This window comes from Micropterus salmoides, unplaced genomic scaffold (genome assembly GCF_014851395.1).
Source record: "Micropterus salmoides isolate LMB-PRFRI ecotype aquatic unplaced genomic scaffold, ASM1485139v1 Ms_hic_scaffold_23, whole genome shotgun sequence".
NCBI classification, from domain to species: Eukaryota; Metazoa; Chordata; class Actinopteri; order Centrarchiformes; family Centrarchidae; genus Micropterus; species Micropterus salmoides.
Window position 1 is genome coordinate 15,426,265 of NW_024041484.1, and position 20,762 is coordinate 15,447,026.

Here is a 20,762-nt window from a genome sequence, read left to right on the forward strand (position 1 = left end):
TTGAGGGAAATATCTGGTTCTTAATTGCTCTGTTATGTCAACAGCTAGTCTTTGTCTGGTGCTGGACAGGTAATGTGCAGTGGGTTTTTAGAGTTGTCTTTGCTGAAAATAGCTGTCTGCTGTTGCCAAAACCGACGCTGATGAGAGCTGTATGAGTGAGCTAAAACAAAACCATCTCAAGGACGCTATAAAGCCCTGTAAAGCCAACAGGAGCTGCAGAGTGGGGTGATAGTTCTCTGTGGGTTCTTCATTACAGGTGACCCCTTTCACATATGAGGGGTCATATGATCCCATGTTAAAATAAAAATATTGATTATAGCTGCTTTACTGAAAGGGAAATTAAAAATTAAAAACTGAGAAAAAGAAAACTTAGTCAGATAGATAAAAAAAATGAAGTTTTAGTCTCACTATTTTTGAGTGATCTCACAAACCGCTGGAAGAAGTAGGGTTTTCGTGACAGCTTAAGCTCCACAGTGACAAGGGCAGAATGGAGGGCCACTAATTACAGCATCAATTTGTTAACATTATTACAAGAAAGAATTAATCATTTCATTAACAGTTAAGGAATGGCAATGAATCATAATATGACCACAGCTATTGTGAGGCCCATTTTTAAAATGAAGACTAATTACAAATTGCAAGAAAAGTTAGAGACAAAGAGCTTGAGGTGGCTCAAAGTAAACACCCACACAATAAACATAATTAAAATTGAATGTAGCTGGAATCCTGAGACAGTTCATTCCCTCATAACCTTTGCCTTCTAATTAGCCATGCTACTGAAGAAGCACCCCATACATTTTAGGTTAAAATTTGCCATTACCAAGAACAATTCGTTTCTTTAGTTTTTAACAAATGAGCATTCACTCCTGTCTCTTGTTAGAAGAAAAATCACAACTGCACAAACCCAGTAAAAACTAGGTGGAAATTTCAAGATCTCAAACTGTATTAGCTTGAAACTCAAAAACCATTTAGTAAATCTTCACACCAACTACTCCATCATCCATTTTACATACAGAAGAGGGATCTTGGTAAGCTTGTCTCTGCCTTGACACTGATTAAGCTACTGTTGACCACCAGACATCTGTCACCATTTGTTTGTGAAATGTATTATAAATACTGATTTTAAGCATACTGGAATAAAACTCACCGGGTGGTGCAGCAGGAGGTGGTGGGACCGAACTCGACTCAGGCACTACCACTGGCTCGGGGGGCAGGAGCAGGAGATGCTGGCTTCACTGGTGGCTGAGGAGGAGGTGCAACTGGTTCACAAGGAGCAGTAACAGGTAGGGGAGATGAAGCAAATAGCCCAGCAGGAGCTGAAGGATGCAGGGATGATTGCATGGTTGTGACAGGCTCAAAAACAGGAGGAGAAGAGAGGGGTTCTGATTCGGGAAGAAGGGGAGCAATGATGGGTTCAATATTGACAGCAGGAGGAGGTGGTGAAGAAGCAATGGGTTCAATCACATGTGGAGGAGCAATGGGTTCAATTACTGGTGGAGAGGAAGCAATAGATTGATTTATGGGAGGAGGAGACGGTTCAATTACAAGTGCAGGAGAAGCAAGCGGAGTGATCGCTTCCAGAGCCGGAACAGTGCAGGGAGCAGGAATCAGGGGAGCAATGGGGGGAGGAGGAGGAGGAGGAGGAGGGGGAGATGTAGGCAAAATGACTGGCTCAACAGAGGCAGGAGCAGGAGGTGCTGCCACAACCTCAAAGGCAGGAGCAGCGACAGCATTAGCAGCTGGGGGTGATGAGGATGGAAGCACCATGTCAATTAGGGTTGGTGCGACTACCTGTTCTGTAGGTGCTTGAGGAGGAGGAGGAGATGGTTGTGGAGGTGCAGCCACAGTCTCTGTGGCAGATGGAGGAGTTGGTGTAGGAGGAGCTGGAGGTGCAACGGGTTCTAAAAGTGGAGGGAGAGGAGGCAAGGAGCTGATTGGTTCAAAGGAGGGAGGCACTGGCCGCAGGAGAGGAGAAGGAGCGAGGGTAGGTGCCTGGGAAGGTGGTGGAGTGGGAGCATGTTGATGTTTAGGAGGAGCTTCAGGTTCCCTCATGCGGTTGATGACATTCTCAGAAAGCTGCAAAGGGGAGTGGAAGAAAAGTTTCAGTGGAACAAGAGATGGATTTAAAGAAATAGTTTCTCATAATTAAGTCATCTCAAACTAGTCATCCCATGGCTTAACTTTAATGCTTAACAGACAGATGTGTGACTAGTACAGATGTTCCCATCCAACTCTCAGTAAGCAAACAAAATTTTTTCCCCAAAATTCTTCCTATGGAAAACGGTTTTCAGTTTCAGACTGGTTACTAAAAGAAAACATTAGCCCCGCTTGGTTGGCTTGCCAACTGAGTAATAATAGACAGAGCCATGCCAACTGAAGTCTTATTTGATCCTCTAAAGCCTCTCAATCTATATTTAACATCAGCTGACCCTGGCATAGAAGAACAGCTCCCACCTGATAACAGAAGCTGGCAGTAACTCCACTTCAATAATCACCCAAGTTAACCACCTTTAAACAAAAACCCCTGAAGGATAACATTATTTATAACCAAGAATGCAACAGCCTGTCCAGTTTGAATCAGTTTCATTCATACACTGAGCGACAGAAAATAGACCACGAGGTTTGTGACGTCAATGTCAACATTCCCACAAGGACATTCAAAAGTTTACTGTATCTAAATCTCATTACCACTGCAGTGGCTATTACCTATGCTGTTAAAGTGATTACTCCGTTACAACTTTAGATTAATCTAAGTTACTGTGTAACGTTAGCTTACAGAATGAATAAAAGTCAGTCTGCTTACATTAACAACTTAGCATAGCTGCTATTAGCTATATGGCATTACAGCACTCTTGTTAGTATAGCATTAGAAACACGCTGTTGTATAAACCTATATCGCTTTAAGGAGCCACGAAACACCTGTTTACTCAACAATAAGCAGGTTTGCATACTGTCACTTACCCGTATGCCCTTCACCACCGTTATATTCTCGTTCTCATCTGACTCAAATGACACGCGACGGGTGCTGTTGTTCGCTCCCATTGTTGGTCCGCAGTTTGTCAAAGTATCAGTTATCTACATGTAATATGGAAGACTGACATCCACTTTTGGTTTATGTACAGTTTATTTGCGTTAGAACCAACTGGCGGGGGCCCACACGCCACTGCTTCGGCACGTCCTTACTTCCTTAGCATGACGTACTTGAAGAACGTGCGAGTCGATTGGTCAGAAGCCTCGCCCGTCCTTGCATCAGCGATTTTTATTGGTTATTGTTTGCAAGCAGGAGAGTGGGAGTGTGACGTACAACTTGTGTGTCACTTTCTTCGATTTCTAGGACATATTGGCATTATAAGTACGTAATGTAACGTTATGTATGGATTTTAATGTTTTAATAGCATCATCCAGAAAGATGTTGTGACACTGTATTAATTCTATTACTCTGAAGAATGCTACAGTAAAATTGTGACAAGACATGAAGCATGTACTTTGAATGAACACCATGTGTATAGCCATGCACAAAAATAACAAAATATTATGAATAGGACTGCACATGTTTTTTTCAAAATAAAATATTTTACATGAGACATCATGCATGTTAGTTATGCCTATTAGGTTAAACCAGTGCAATTTTGCTCTAAGTTAGTAAGAATAAGATTACCTGTTGTCTTCTGCAGGACTTCTGATTTGTGATAAGACTTACCATAGTTTTCAGCTTCATGAATATAAACACATAAACAAAAAGCCTTTTTTCATTCAGAAAATACCCTACACATTTTAAAATGCATCATTATTTAACACAGACAGCTGATTTTGCCTCAATGAGAAAATTTACTAAATTATGACTTAAATCAGGCAATGCACTTGGCCAAGAGCAAAAATCTGACCACGTATTTAGTGTGGCTATTCAGTTTAGTATTATGACAGTTTCTGTACTCATTATTTAACTGTTTTGAGCTGTCAGAAGACTTACAGGGGGAAAAATTTAATAAATTCTAAAGTTAGTGTTTGATCTCAACTCACAAACACTGGTCTTCTTTTTTTATTTGTGTTGTTTCTCATTCTGAGCTGACAAAAAAAGAAAATGAAAGGAACAAAACTGTAGCAAGAATATGAGAGATGGAAAGACAGGGAGGACAATGGGATGGGTAAAATATGCACCCCAACTGATGGGACAATAACGTAGGTTTGATTTTGAATATGCAGAATGAGTTGCCAAACCAATCATGGAAAACAAAGACAGCTCCTGAAATGGAAATTGAGCTGCAATAGGAGAGGGAATAATGATGGAAATAGAGAAACCCTTTACATGGCCAAATTCCAAATGAGAACTTTCAGAACTGGTCCAACATCATGAGACTCACTCTCATGGTGTAGAACAGGTTAGCAGTTGGATAATGTTTGTGTCCTGCTATTATTTTCTTCTTCTTGTATACATTTAATCATTGATCTGGACAAATAAACAACTTTTATTTATTTTACATGTTATTATTTAAAATTCTTTCCTCAAATGTATGTCACTTTGGATAAAAGTATCTGCCAATTGAGTAAATGTTGATGTAAATGTAAATAATTGTTGTTGTTTTTTTGCATCATTTGACTCTTTAAAATTGGTACAATCTGTGCAAGCATCTACAATTTCCATATCCTGCTGTCTTTCTCTGCCATCAATTGATGATTTGTCTGCTGAGCTCTCACCAGTATTTTCCATTCATCATACTGATATTGTGTCTAAACCACTTTTGAAGGGGTTATATCTCTGCTCATCTTCCTTGTCTTTCCTCACTTTGTTTCAGATATTTCTCAAACAGCCAGACACTTTATTGCTATTTCTCCCAGTGCGTGTCTTTTTTTTAATTTGTATAGCAGAACATTTAATCCTGGGAATTAGTGTGTGAACAGCAAATGTTGATTTTCTTTTTCCATGATAAGTATTGCTATTCATTATCTAAATCTGCCTTCTGCTCTCATTACATAGATGATACAAAAGAAATCCCACAGTCCGCAACACAGGTATGGTCAGTAGGATTATTATGAGGCCACAAAGTGGACTCACATTACATTCAACCAATCAGAACAGACAAATAAATCCAAAAGGGCAAGGCTAGCAGGTTGTCAAAGACAGAAAACAGATCAAATGTGATCTGACAAATTTTCTTTTGTGGTGAGCATCCTGGGGAACTATTAAGCAGCAGCAACAGGCAAGTGAAACTGTAGAGTGATCAGTAGAAGCAATAAACTTGACAGGGATATGGTTAGGAATAACATGGTCTGGAATGACCAGACATTAAGCAAACAAAACCCCAGAGGTAAATATGCTGATGAGCAGTACACAGCAGGTGAGGAAGGGGAAAGAGAAGGAGCTTCTATAACAGAGATTTCTTGATTGAGACTTCAGAGATATCTGATACAAAACAATCAAGGACAAGACAAAAGCATGTTCCAGAGCGAGATTGAAAAAAATAATAAATACACTTTCATCAATAATTGTGAATCAGGCAGAATGCAGAAAGGTCAAGTGTACTTGCTGAACATTCATCTTAAGCTCCATCATCAGCAGTATTTTTATCAAATAGTCAATAAATCTGCCATTTTAAAGATGTGTATTGATCTAGAAATAAATGGAAAACATTGAACTGTGTGTTAAGAGAACATTTTCTGTATAATTATAGTATATATTGTTTTTATATACTTCATACCATATCCATTTTAAAAATAAGTCCTTGCAGGACATAAAATTCCAGCTGGAAATATGATATGCCTCTTGGAGATATTATAACGAATGACAATTCAAAAGAATCATCCTCTAAACTTGATGTATTATACACATACAATAAATTTTTTCTGCTGACTTTTGTGTTTTCAGCATTGTATGCAGTGCTGTGCAAACATAAATCAATCAAAACCTTCTTAAAATCCATTCTTCTTGTGTTATTAAAGTAATTAAATAATACATATTTGTAATATAAACGTACGTACCATTATGGCTGACAGTGCTGATATATAACATATTAACTTCATATGAACAAACTGGAAGAGAGGTAGAAAAGATTTAGAGTGAAGCAGAGGATTTCAATCACTGGGAGTATGGTGACATGAGGTATGGCTTAAAAAGAATTCACTTCACAACAGACGACAGGAAGTGGGTAGTCCAACAATGAGAACAAAGAAGGTAAATGTCTGGACAAGGCAACGGCCAGTTTCATGCCCTGGAGGTATGAGGCCTTCATCATGAGTTAAAGTCAATTTGGAAATACCACAGTATACAATATGCATGTATTTAAGATATGTATATGGATTCACATACAACACAGTCATTTTCTGTAGTTCTCTGAGATAATAGTATTCAGTTGTTCAAGTGTTGGTATATTGTCATGAACAGATTTCCCCAAGGGAATCCTTCACCGCCACAAGAGCTATATGAATAGATTATGCAATAAAGAATTAGAATGTGCAGTAATGCCCTGAGGGCTCTCTGAAAGCCCCAGGCTGTATTAAATGCAGTGCTTATTGAAGAGAGACATGACTGAATAGTAGAAAGTACAGTAGGAGTGTGGAATTCACTCTTATTTGTTGTTCATGACAGAATTGGTATAGTAAACAAGATCATTGTTAAGACTGATTAACTGTGATACCTATTGCGCTGCAAGGTGATCCGGTTAATCCATTGGTAATATGTCATTCAATGATAATGTGCAGGGGAGAGAAAACTAGGTCAGTGTCCTACAGTGTCTTTACCTTTTCTTTTTTTTTTGGTGAATGCCTGATGATGTGACGATAATTTGCATTAATACTTATGATCTTGTTTTCACACCTTGCTTGTCCTGCTTGGATCAGCTCATACAAATATGTTTAGTCTCAGTTAACTTTTAACCCAGCCTTCTGTGTGGAGTTTGCATGTTCTCCCCGTGTCTGCCTGGATTCTCTCTGGGTGCTCTGCTTCCTCCCACCATCCAAAGACATACAGGCTAGGTTAATTAGTGTCTCTAAATTGCCCTTAGGTGTGAATGTGAGCATGAGTGGTTGTGTGGCCCTGCGATGGACTGGTGACCTGTCCAGGGTGTACCCTGCCTTTTGCCCAATGACAGCTGGGATAGGCTCCATCCCCCTGCGACCCTGTACACAGGATAAGCGGTTGACGATGGATGAATGGGAACTTTTGACATTTTTTGTTGCTTTAAACCTCCCAGTCTATCTAATCATCTTAACCTTTATGTATTGTTACTACTGTTTGGCAATATGTGCTAATTTGACTTGATCTTGTGATGTTTGAGTTGATTCCACTTCAGATGTCCGTCAATCTTTACCTAATTACATTTCTGTTTCATTTCAAATTATGTATGTACAGCATGGGAATGGGATGAAACCTAAAATATAAATTTTGCTGTGCTGTTTTCTAATGGAAGTGGTGCATTAAGATGGAGATATGAGACACATTTTGTTTAATCCAACCTTTATATGTGAAAAATCCAGAAGGCATATAATAGATGCAATGTTTTTCTGTTTCCTGTAATCACATTTCCATGGAGACAAGCAAAGAAGTATATTTTTCTTAATCACCAAGGGATGACATTTTGTTACAGGTTTCCAAGGGGTATCATTTACACCACTCTCTTCTCTTTCCTTGGTATTTCTCTCATGATGATTATAAAAGCTATTATCATGTATTAACAGTGACTCATCAGTTAATTAGAGCCCCAGAATTACATCAAAATTGATTCCTAAAACCAAGAACGTGGATTATTTAATGATACCAAGAACCATATCTAAGGGAAAGCAGATGCATAAATGCATGCTTTTTTTTGCAAATAGAGGTCATCTTATCCTAATCCACATCAGCTGCTGTTTCTTCAATACCTACATGTAAATTGTCTCATTTTGGTGAAATTGCTGCACCATTATTCAACGGGCTATAAAAGTCAACTCCTACAGTATTTATATTTTATTTTCAGAAAATTAGCCAGAGGATGCAGAGTGATTGAGATGCAGCATTTGCATTTAGATCTATACATTAACAGATCATAAATGCATGTCCTACAAAGACCTTATTGCCCTTGTATTCAATCCACACACAGGTCAGCCAGTCAAAGCAATCATTTAGTGTCCAAACACACATCAAGCTGAAAGAAATAACCTTGGTGCTGCGTTATTGGAGAAAAGAATCCCTGTAGATTAGTTGGACTGATGGGCTGCAGGGTTAGGTGATAAGAACTTCAAAATTAAACTTGGACGTGGGAAGCTATAGGCACCTTCAAAAGAAAAAACAGTGACTCCTGCGTGATAAAGTGATTGTTTCTCTTTTCTTTCTGTTTCTGGAAGGGACACAAAGATCACCCACAATGTTATCTCGTCAGTCCACCAGTGCATCAATCAGGGCCCAGGCTGCTGGGAATCGACCTCTGATCCAGAATCAATGCCCTCTTCCATTCTCATTGGTACAGCAGAGATTGTCAGAGATACAGGGCAGCACCATATTCTAAATGGGAGAGGCTATTTACTCACAGACACACACTGTCCCTCTCTTTTCTTCTTTGCACAACCTTTCTTTTATCATTTTCAAGAGGACTGGTTTCAAATGTTAACTTAAAATTACTTAAAACATCAGCATTGCATTGAAATACCATCTTAGTCCTCATTGCCCACCACAGAGCAAATAGAATCTTTATCGTTATCTGTACCATTGAGCACAACACATTGGATGTGTTCCAGATAATTTATCATCCGGATTATTGAGATCCCTGTTGATGGAGATCAATTGAGAATACATTCAAACAAACCTAACATTTAAATGTGATTATTTGAATGGGTGATCTCTCTATATTATAATATTTTATAATAAATAATAGACCTATAAACCTATTATTGTATCATTTTTAAGTTTTGTGTCAAGTTTCTGAGTAAAACCCTCTCAAATTTAAAAACACAGGTGTAAAATACCCGTTTTCATTCTAGTAGAGAAACCCCACTGAGAATTTTTATACCTAGGCAATTTGTTTAATCCTTACTTCTATAGCCTAGTGTATATCAATGTTGTTACACCATACGTTTCACATTTGTGACTGTGACTAAAGTAGAAGTCAGAGAACATGTGCACCACTTTTGACAGAATTTCGAAATTTGTCGAAACTACATCTCCCATAATTCCCTCTTGTAACGTCGGGCTTCTGTTTTCCTGTTTGGGTGCCGCAGCTGGAAAAAATGGCAGCTGACACAGGGAGATACAGGAGTGCAGTTAGCAAAAACAAAGACCCTTCTGGCCTCCTTATCTCTGTCATACGGTAAGGTTTATCACATCCCTTGTATTACGTTAACGGCGCTGACAAGACGTTAGACAGCTCTTGATGTGTGCTCGCATTTACGCCCAGACACGGACCGACAACTAGCTTCTATGCTAAAGCTACACGTTAGCAACATCCTTCCTGTATTGTTGATTATATGAAAGAAGCAGAAGGGAAATGTTGCATGTTGGCCACCGTGTGTGGCTACCCCAATTTGAAGCTCATCGATTATTCTTGTTACAAACGCCAATGTTTTTACTAAAAAAATCATCTGGACGATATATTTGCCTGATGTGCACAACGCAGTACAACAAGCTTGGATTTCGGTGCTGGAGCCTCTTAGCGACAGTTGTTATATTTTGTGAAACGCCTTGTCTGTGAGTTGAAGGTTAGCTGTAGGGATACAGAGGTTTATGTCAAGGCTCGGGATTAAAGTTACCGAAAAATATAAAAAAGATGAACTACATAGGCTACATAAATTACATGAGAGGCACACACTGCCACCACTGTGACCTCAGTGTAACTAACAGTACTGGGAAAATGTACATGTAAATGATGGAATCAAAGCTTCACAGTCAGAAGGTTTCAAAGGTGGTGGTTGAGTATATCCATGGGGCCATGTAAAGGCTGCAAATGGCCCCCAGTATGTACAGTAATACAAGTAATTTACATAAATTAAATAAAGGATTACTTTTTTTACTATAGAATTTGCGTCTTCTGCCAAATATGTGAAAAGATGCTATATTTGACAATGCTGCATGAATGTACTGGCTATACTTTATTGGTATGTTTATACTACTGTTTTTATTTTACCACCTTATGCTGCCTTCAAGTGCTTTATGTATGCTCCTACTTGGCTTAAAACACAGTTTGTAATTGCCATTTTCTGAGGGTCTTTTATCTGCACTCCAATATTGATGCTTCTTTCAGACTCATTATGTGGATTTAGATATTGAGTTGAATTGTACCTTCCCTGTCCCTCTCCTCCGATGTAGGACTCTGTCCAGCAGCGATGATGTGCAGGACAGGGAAACAGAGAAGGGGCGCCTGGAAGAGGCCTTTGAGACATGTGACAGGGATTTAGATGAACTGATTGTTCAGCATTATGCTGAACTTACCACTGCCATTAGGACTTACCAGAGCATCACTGAGCGCATTACCACCTCCCGCAACAAGATCAAACAGGTAGGAAAGAGAGAATTGTGGACATAAATGGACACACATGCATTTGGAGGGTTGTGTAAACCATTACTAGAAATCATGCTTACATTGTTATTGATGGATTTCAGAGCAGTGATTCTAAGCTGTGTAATTAAAAACATTCATTTTCATTTGTTTCTTCATACATTAAAAGGGTGTCTTATCTCAATGTGTAGGTTTTAAGACTGAAAGATTTACTTTGGCAAATCCTCTTAACCTAAGAGAAAACTGCCTACTTCACAATTGTCAGCTGAAGTCTGAATCCTTAGCCTCCTGGACATACTTTTCTCTATCTAACTAAATATTAAAAATGTGGAGGTCAGTCTCTCGGCCCCTTTAATGAGCAGGCAAATACAGATTTGGCAAAAAAGACATCCAGTGTCCCAGTGCTTTTTCTTATCAGGGTAAAACCTAACTTTTAACAAGGCGTGCTGGCACAGTTCTGCCTTGAAATGATGGCTTAAGAAATTCATTTTACTTTTCATCGTTGCAAAGTCCTTTGTCCTAGCAGACATTTTAGCTGGTTATTGTAGGAAAAGCACAGGTGTTGCCTATAACATTTTTGATGACTCTGATCTATTCAAGTATCCGAGTAAGCCATGATGTGTGACATTGAGCTAGCATTCACAATGCCAGGAGTCTGAAACCAAAGCAGCTTAATAATAATAATAATCTTTATTTATACATCTCTTTTCAAAACAAGGTATTAAAACATTTCAGACTGCAATGAGGTAAATAAAAATCATACAAAATAATTCTAAAATAAAATTGAATAAAATTCCCAACAATAATGACGTGCTGGAAATAAAACAGTGAGCAAGCATTAAAAAATCTAATTTTAAAAGATTTTTATATCCTCAGATTCTCCACCAGGGAGTTACAAAGCTGAGGGGCTCTGATTGCAGCTGATTGGGATTCTGCCATAATTTATTTTATTATTTACACCTGTGCTTTTCATGCTGTAACATGTTAATATGTCATCTGCGAAAAGGCCCATTTTCTAATGTGTGTTTGTGCCATTTTTCCTCTGCTTTAATGTCTGCAAACTCCCAGCATAGCGCTGCAACCTGAGGTCTAATCTAGTCAGGTCAAGAGATTTTAATCAGCCAGAAGTGGAAACTGCCAGTACCAACACTCTTATGTACTAAAGCAGAAAAATAAAAATATGAATGTCTCCTGCTCCAGTAAAGTGTTTCAGAAGGTTCCAAAGGATGCAATCCCTTATTTCCTATCTGTAGTTCACTTGCATTTTCACTGTCAATATTTCACCTTTATTGCTGTTACCCATTGTTTTGTGTCACCTGAAGTTTTGTTTCTTTGATGAAAGCGAGCCCAGATCAGATCATTTGTTGTAGGACGAGAAGGGGAAGGTTAATGATGTAGCTGTCCTGAACCTTTCTTTTTGGCTCTGGCATTCAATAGTGTGTCACCCCTTGTGATATTTAACATTTCACAATCTTGACTTTGATAACAACTCTGCATGTTTTTTGAGCTTTATTCTGTAAAGACACCTGTATGTTTCGAGCAGTCAGAAGTAGGGACTGAATTACTTTTTGTACTTTTTATAATCAGTACAGTACCTTTCAGTTTTGTAGTAATGGCTTGATCTAATACACTTTTGTTTATAGGTGCTACTTTAGCTAAAATGTACCTAGTGGAAAGTACTCTGCCTTACTATTTTGGATTCCAACACACTCTTTCCTGCAGGTGAAGGAGAACCTCCTGTCTTGCAAGATGCTGCTCCACTGCAAAAGGGATGAGCTGAGGAAGCTGTGGATTGAGGGCATCGAGCACAAGCACGTCCTCCAGCTGCTGGATGAAATTGAAAGCATCAAGCAGGTACCTCAACGGCTGGAGGCTTATATGGCAAGCAAGCACTACCTTCATGCCACGGATATGCTGGTGAGTAGAATAATGGCCAGAGATGTGGTTGTACAGGAGCATTGCTGTATGTCTTGAGTATGTGTGAGCTATTCTGTGTTTCAGTTAGATAGAGAAGCAGGCAGCCAGAAAGAGAGAGAGAGGAAAAAAAAGAAATAGATTGCATGACAGTTGGTCTTCCAAATATGTTTTGTCCTGTTGGGTTGCATGGTAAGTGAGGTGAAGAAACAAGAAAGTGAGAAATGGAAAATGGAACAGCTTGTTGTCCTGTTTTTGAAGTTGTGGGAAAACCTATTGACATATGTAAAGGCATATAAGGCAATACTGAGGCAGTACAGTGCTTCTGAGACCCATGCTGTGAACAGTACACACACACATAAGCACCAGCGTCTATGAAGTGTTGCTGCTAAGATTGATTGCCCGGCGCTTGTCATCCCTTTTAAAGAATCCTTTTCTAGCCTTGAACAGTCCAGTGGAGGCAGCTATTTTACTTCAAGTGAACATCATCTAAGTGCAGTTAGGGCGTTGCAGGTGTGTATGTATGTGTGCACTCCTGTTCTTTTGATGCGTTTTTTTTTTTTGCGGTGTGCTCGGCAGGGGAGCTGGTGGATGGCATTGAGGACTAAACGACCAGGCTCTGTGATCTCTCTTTTCCTTTCCTTTCCTTTCCTCTCCTTTCCTTCCTTTTCCTCTCGCCCTTCCTCCCACGCATCTTCCTCCAGACTTTGGTAATAATTAGTTTGCTAGAATGGGGTTATCTGAAGAGGAGGGGAAAAGGAGGGATGATGGTGCGCCCAAAGGAGCATGAAAAAAAAAACTCTTTGTGGGGGTGGAAAGAAGTGGAACTTCATTCAACCTGTGCTCCATCAGTATGGCGTGTTTTGAAAGGTTGTGTAAAGTTCAAAGTCAATTGGACGCTTCGCCTCTGTCTTGCAAACTTCAAATGCGCTTTACTTAATCAGGATGGTGCAGTTTCATTGGTCTGTAAAAGCACACTTTAAAGGACATTTTATTTGCCTCTACAGATCAAAATGCTGTTGGATGCATTCGTTCTACCTTTCGATATGGTGACATATTTATGCAGTTCATGAATAAATAATGTAGGAAAAGTCCACTCTAAAGCCAAAGTAGGGGATGTTAGTTATGATTATAAAATGCTAGAATGGCATTCTTGAAATAGCATATTTAGTTAGTTTGTTCACAGTTAGTTCACAAGTTTCCACACACAAAATGATAAACTAAATGAACTTTGCTAGCTAAAATAATAGCTTGCAGTGAAGTAAATTACAGTACATGCATGTTAGAAACCCAAAGATCAAACAGCCCATCCACTGCACGTTACTGTTGAGCTAATTGATTAAGGGCTTTGTGAGAAAGTTGGTGTATTGTTTACTGATCACAGCCATGTGATTCTATGTAACAAATTGTTGTTGTTTCTTTAAACAAATAAAAATCTGCCTGCTTATTTCTGGTGCACATCAACTTGAACTTAAATGTATATGGAATGTGCACTGATTTTTGTGCGAGTGTGAAAAGAAATCTCTAACACAATACCCACTCACTGAAAGACATGCTGTCTAGATTTTTAGAAAAATACCAGACAGAATATGACAATTAGGTTTATTTGAAATTTTAGAAAACTTTAATTTGCTGATATACTGTATAGTGCCAAGACATACTCAATCTGTGTCTCTTTGCTGTTAACATCATACTGCCTGCGAGATTCCGTGATGTGTTGGTTCCCATCATGCTGTCACTCGTTACAGATCTGTCGGAACGTCTCCCTGGTTTTCGCATGTGCCTTCTGTTGCTTCTCCTTTTACTCTATTTAACACCCTTTCCTTCTTTCGTGAACCAAAGTTGTAAATGTTTTGCGCATCCAGGCACATGCAGTATGTACGTTTTGTTGTTGTTCTGCGGCGAGATTAGACCAGCCAGGATTAAACCCTCTCCCCCCCTTCACTGTCTCTCACTCTCCATAACATTGTGTGTGTTTATGTGATGCTTATCTCTAAGGGTTGACAATTAGAATTCAGACTATGCTGTCTGTCTGCTATTGAATGGCAGTCTTAGACCCCATGGGTTTGGTTTGAAAAAAAAAAAGAGACTGGCTTTAGTTCCAGAAACAGTCCTCTCCTCTGTCTTAGTATCACAATATACACATACAAAATACAGTATGCACACACATACAACTGCTAACACCCCCCCCCCCCAGAGATTTTAGTGATAAACTGCCATTCTCTCTTCTCACCTCTTTCTTTCCTTCTTTTCTTTTTTCTTCTCTTCTCTGTCCTTCTTTTCTCCTGTCCGTCCATCTTTCTCTTCTCTTTTCTTCTCTGACCTCACCATTTCTCTTGTTCCCAAGCAAATTCACTAGAGGCTTCATATCTCTCATTAAGCTGACAGGCCTGGCCCCCTAATGATGTTAACCAGCTTTTCCACTGTCATCCCAGCCCAATGGTAATGACATACACCCCCCCACACACAGACACATAAGCGTTAAATGATTTACAGTCATACAATCTCACACACATAATCATACACAAACACATCTGTGTGTACACAGACATACACACACACAGGACATGCAAAGCCTGGCAGGCATGCAGAGTTATTCAATAAAGCAAAGGGTGCTGATCATGCAGCGCATTAGCTCATCTTGTCACTAATGTGGCTCTCATTTGCATCAACACACACTTGACCTGTGCCCCCTTCCCAGCGTCCCCCAGCCCACCCTGCGACCCATTCCCTTCTGGCCTGACCTGAAATATTCATCGCAGCACTATCATCTGGCCATTAGTGACCCTGAAATACACACAAAATTACACACATATTCACACAAATACACACATTATAGACTGGCACATTTTATTTAATGGCATGACAATTTATTAATTGCTAACATGCCACAGTCTGCTCCACCTAATAAAATCTAAGTAAAGAGGGAAGGAAGGAGGGAGATTGGTTGATTGGGAAAAATAAAGAGCATGACTCAGGAGGGCTGGAAGAGACTTAAGATCAGTTTTTCGAGGGAAATATATTCTTCATATATTGTACATAAAATTATGTATATCTGTAGGTAAATTGAAAATGTGTTAATAAATAAAACAAATGAATTTACACATCATTCAATTGATTAGAAATGAAATGCCGCTGTGGTTGTTCATCTCATTGTAAACACAGAGTAAGGCTTTGTCATTGCAGTCTTTCTTGGGAGTTGGAGATGTGTGAAGAAGCTCCCATTTTGTCTAAGTGTCATGAATAGAATAATCCTGAACACTGCCTAACCTAATAAGGAAATGATGGGGAGGAATAAGACTTTGCCTGAACAGCTTTTGTTCTGATTGAAGGGAAAAAAACCCTGACAAGTGGTCTTCGTGATATACAGCGTATAAGGTGTCATTTCAAACAGAATGATCTAAAGCTGTAGTCTTGACAGGCCAATTTGACTGTCATTACAGTCATATTTTCATTAGACACCTTATGAGATTTGGGATTTTTCAGAGGAACACTAACCACAGGCTAGTAGGAGGATACATTTCATTTCCTTTATTTGTATAGTTCTTTGAAGTTATTGGTGAGTAAGAACTCAATATGACCATATATAGGCCCTCCACTGTGATTTTCCTGTATATAATAGTCCTATATTTGTGATTGAGTTTTCTAGGAGTGTCAAGTGACAATGAATGTGCCCCCCTCACACCTCCACCTTCCCAATGTTGGTTGTGTTATGCGTGTTTTTCACTGGCTATGAAGGTTTTCTGTAAATTTGCTACAGAATGAGTTGCATTTAGATTTTAACCATTTGGTAGATTTTCCTCGGTTCATTTCAGAGCCAGGTATCTTTGTCCTGTGTTGCACCCCCCTCTTTCTTTCTCTACTGTACATGCGTTTTCTTGACTCTCTAGTGTCGGCTGTCCAGTAAATGCAAATGCCAGAACAAACCACAAAAGAATATCATCACTCACCAAAAAGTTGTCTTAGTAGAACAGTACAACAGGTAGTCTGGCGGCAAAAGGCCAGACACTAAGAAACTCGAAAGGCACAGCTAAGGAGGATAACTGGTGATCGGCTGGTATGTTGTCATACCCAGGTGTCAGCCGTGGAGTCCTTGGCAGGCCCCCTGTTGCAGGTGGAAGGCCTTGGAGATCTGCGTCTGGAGCTCCACAGCAAGAAGCTCAACATCCACCTTGTACTGATTGATGAGCTACACCGACACCTCTACATCAAGTCCACAAGTCGTCTGGGACACAAGAACAAGGACAAAAATGCTGCTCGCCCTGCAGGGTAAGGGGCACTTTCTTGTATTTCTTATATTGTCCTGACAAGAAGAATAGAAATGTGGAAATGTCAATGTCATCTAGGGAATGGTTGGCCACTCACTTGACTGTGCATGTTTGAAGAAATTCTGATTTGTCAATTACGTTGAAAAAAGATAGCCAGTTTGTTTGGTCCGAGCTTTTATTTTAAAGTAGTTGACAGAAATGTAGCCTTCAAAGTGAAAGTGCTTTCTTCTTTGAAAAGTTTAGACTGTATAGATGTGCCTTCATTATAAGTTATTCCATTACTGGGACAACATTATTTACTGTAAGGAAACCAAGCCAATTACTGACAAAAACAATTAGACGTTGTTGCTCCACTTCTTTATGTTTGTACTGCGAAGTTCCAAAGAAACGGACGAAAAAAACTCCACATCATTTATTGTAAAGACACAAACATCACTCACTCGGTCACAGGGAATTAGGAGATATGCACTTCGTGTCATGATTGGTGCCACTGTACACACCGTATTGTTTAGTTTCCAGGGAACAAACCATTTTTTAAACCTGAAAGATAGTGTCAGTTGCCAATTGCTTGCAGTAAAAAAAAAGATGACAAAATTCAACGCAGTTTCTGTGTGGCACCAGGGATTCTTCAAATGATGAAGTAGGTTTTACAGACACTAGTAAAATAACTGCCTCTATGCGTCTGCGACGCAGAGGGCCAGTTTCTTAGTTTCATGATGTAGCTGTGTAACTTATTAGGGATAATGTCACACAGTGGCTTCGAGCACACCGTTGATGCTGTTGTGTTCCGTGGAAGTGTTGTTTGCACTTTTACACGTGTGTGTGTGTGTGTGGGGGGGGGGGGGTGCAGTAATTATGGTGGCGGTGGGTTGGTGAGGTACAGTGATTTATTACTGAGGGTCAGCCAGTGACAGGTCCTGGCCTTCCTGTACTGGGTCGCCTCTAACAACAAGCCAGCCTCCATACACCCCACTCACTTAGCAGGCACACCGTGTTTATACCGCCCAACGTAAAAGACCTGAATTGCTTCCACCTCCGGTTTAAGACTTGATAAATGGCTCATTGGAAAGCAGCACCAATCCCACCCTGAGATGCAAGGCTTTTTGTTATAACAGTAGATTGTTTTCGTTAGAGAAGGGCAGGTTAGTGTCTGCATTTCTCTTATTGCATGCTAAACTTTTATGTGTTTAAGCTATTACTCCAGATTCATTTGGGCCTATTCCTCTCATATTGATGCATTAACATGTTTTATGTGAGACAGAAAACATTACATTCAACATGGCTTATCTTGATAAGCACTGTTCCTTTTGTTTTGTTTTTCCCCCCTTCACAGCTCCACAGCCAAAGACACATCTCCAATGTTGGATGTCAGCAGCCTGTCAACCCCGCGCAAGCTTTTGGATTCATCACAGTTCAGCACACCTGGATCCAGCAGTGGTATGGTACTTAGATCATATTAGATAGAGGAAGAAGGAATAATGCACCAAAAAAAAGGATGGTGGCTTGGTAAAAAGAAGGCGAGAGGGTGATAGTGAAGGAAAAGAGAAACAAAAAGGAGTGGGAATTTTAAGTAGGTGTTTCATGAAAAACCATATGGTTTGCTCTCCCTTAAAATTGCACATTAAAGTACTATAGCGATAAACACAACAACAAAGCAGTGTTGCTGGGTGTCTCTGGATAACAAAGTGTGTCGATTTCAGTTTGCAATTTTATTTTCACTGTGTGGATATTCTTTGTTATAATGAAGTCATTAGCATCACTCTGGCTTACATCCATTTGCATGTCATTATGGGTGTGTATTGCTAACCCTTCTGACACACACTCACACACACACACACAAATACTGAATGCAGGCAGAAACTGCTGATCTGAACACACTCCCACATTTCTTTCATTGCGGTATATGTCATAACACCCTCAACTATGATCATAATATACATTTCCCTCGCTAACATTATAATTATCTTGTCCCCCCTATCTGTACCATCAGTCACCCAGCGTCTCTGTCATCACAGCAGGGAACGGCATTCATTTCGCTCAAACTGGTTACCAGCGCTTTAACAGGGACCGATAATGCGGACTGTAACTGTATTCAGGAATGTATGAATTCTCTCTTGGTTGTAGGGGCGTAGAGTCAGAGCTGCATTCCTTCCAGGCACAGCACACAGGAACGCAAACAAGAAGATAATGAAAAAAGTTAATCCTGCAATAACTTGGTGTTCCCTTGGTGTTTCAGAGTTTTTATATAAAGCCTGGCACTTTTTTCACCACCCACTATTGGCATTCTAACTTAGCGACTCTTTTTAACTCTGTGGATACCAGGCAACGAAACACTGTACTATACATAACATTCAGTATCCACAGAAGTATTAGCTTATTGCTGCTGCTCCCTTACTAGTGTGGCAGTGACAGATTAACATTTGCATATGATTGGGTCCTGAAAAGCTTCCCTGAAAGCCATCCAGTGGTTGTTTAATTAAGCTGTTGCAGATCTGTCTGTCGTCGGCGGCTATGTGTCTTTTACTCCGCCTCTTTTTACTCACTCAGCTCCACTCATTATCATGAATGTGTATGCCACGACCTCAAGCACACAAATACACGAATTACCACTAATACATAATAAATATCTGCTCAACACACACTCACCCTGTGGGCCTGAAAGTAAAAGCTAAACCACAGTTTTCCTCACATTATGTAAGGAGAACACTGGCAATTAGCCATTGCCACGCCGTTAAGTGCCTATGCACCGTCATGCTAACAACTTTGGTCACGACACAGCAGCCATCTTCTATCAGTGGACTAGCTTGCCATTTTGTCTAATAGCATTAGAGCACCTCATTTGTAGCTAGTAATTGTCATAATTATTACACAAACTACAGTTGGAATGGGGGAAAAGAGGAAATACACCCAAAGTCCATTAACTTGCCATAAACATTAACTCTCTTAACGTGCTTTGATGGGAAATTGGGAGGCCCCATCTAATGGAAATTAGAGCATCATTCGATGCTGCCACTCTCAATTTAGTCGCTAATGTGGCTAAGTCAGATGGAAAGAGCGTAAGTGGGTGAGGGATAACAGGATAGGTGCAGGTGTGCACGTTTGGAAGATCATGATGTAGGATATTGTTAAAGCTATCATTTTATTTGTTTTTAATTTAGTTATTCAAAAAGGTGATAGTTGAATCTTGGTTGTTAGGTTTGTACACATTTTGTAGCTGTTATGTCTGGGTAACTGCTGAAAAGGTAACAGATGCTTCCAGAGTTTGAAAATGTGTCAAAGACCCAAGTGCTCATTTTATGTATGCCATATAAAAGATAGCTCAGTAGAATACAGGCGCTGGTCATATAATTAGAATATCATCATTTATCATCATATATCATTTATTTCAGTAATTCCATTCAAAAAGTGAAACTTGGATATTATATTCATTCATTACACAGACTGATATATTTCAAATGTTTATTTCATTTAATTGTGATGATTAAAACTAATGAAAATCCCCAAATTCAGTATCTCCAAAAATTTGAATATTACTTTAGACCAATACAAAAAAGGATTTTTAGAAATGTTGGCCAACTGAAAAGTATGAACATGTACAGCACTCAATACTAATAATAGTATTAATACTAAGTTGGGGCTCCTTTTGCCTGAATTACTGCAGCAATGCGACGTAGATCAGTCTGTGGCACTGCTCAGGTGTTATGAGAGCCCAGTTTGCTCTGATAGTGGCCTTCAGCTCTTCTGCATTGTTGGGTCTGACGTACCACATCTTCCTCTTCACAATACCCCATAGATTTTCTATAGGGTTAAGGTCAGGCGAGTTTGCTGGCCAATTAAGAACAGGGATACCATGGTCCTTAAACCAGGTACTGGTAGCTTTGGCACTGTGTGCAGGTGTGAGACGCTTCTGACGCTGTGTCTTGTTCAAGAGTGGCTTGACACAAGGAATGCGACAGCTGAAACCCATGTCTTGCAGACGTCTGTGCGTGGTGGTTCTTGAAGCACTGACTCCAGCTGCAGTCCACTCTTTGTGAATCTCCCCCACATTTTTTAATGGGTTTTGTTTCACAATCCTCTCCAGAGTGCGGTTATCCCTATTGCTTGTACGCTTTTTTCTACC

General features: G+C 39.7%; 2 protein-coding genes across 2 annotated transcripts in view; one reads left to right on the forward strand and one right to left on the reverse strand.

The window, feature by feature from the left end:
• Window positions 1-3,201, reverse strand: part of chchd3a (coiled-coil-helix-coiled-coil-helix domain containing 3a) — a 69,567-nt gene extending 66,366 nt beyond the window's left edge. Inside the window, 3 exon segments of the mRNA XM_038738735.1 lie at window positions 1,148-1,215; window positions 1,217-2,076; window positions 2,962-3,201. Of these exon segments, the coding sequence (XP_038594663.1) occupies window positions 1,148-1,215; window positions 1,217-2,076; window positions 2,962-3,042 (1,009 nt within the window). The 5' untranslated portion in view covers window positions 3,043-3,201.
• A 5,994-nt stretch (window positions 3,202-9,195) lies between these two features.
• Window positions 9,196-20,762, forward strand: part of exoc4 (exocyst complex component 4) — a 114,297-nt gene continuing 102,730 nt past the window's right edge. Inside the window, exons 1-5 of the mRNA XM_038738614.1 lie at window positions 9,196-9,275; window positions 10,271-10,460; window positions 12,183-12,377; window positions 16,450-16,643; window positions 17,976-18,079. Of these exons, the coding sequence (XP_038594542.1) occupies window positions 9,196-9,275; window positions 10,271-10,460; window positions 12,183-12,377; window positions 16,450-16,643; window positions 17,976-18,079 (763 nt within the window). The remainder of the gene's footprint in view (window positions 9,276-10,270; window positions 10,461-12,182; window positions 12,378-16,449; window positions 16,644-17,975; window positions 18,080-20,762) is intronic.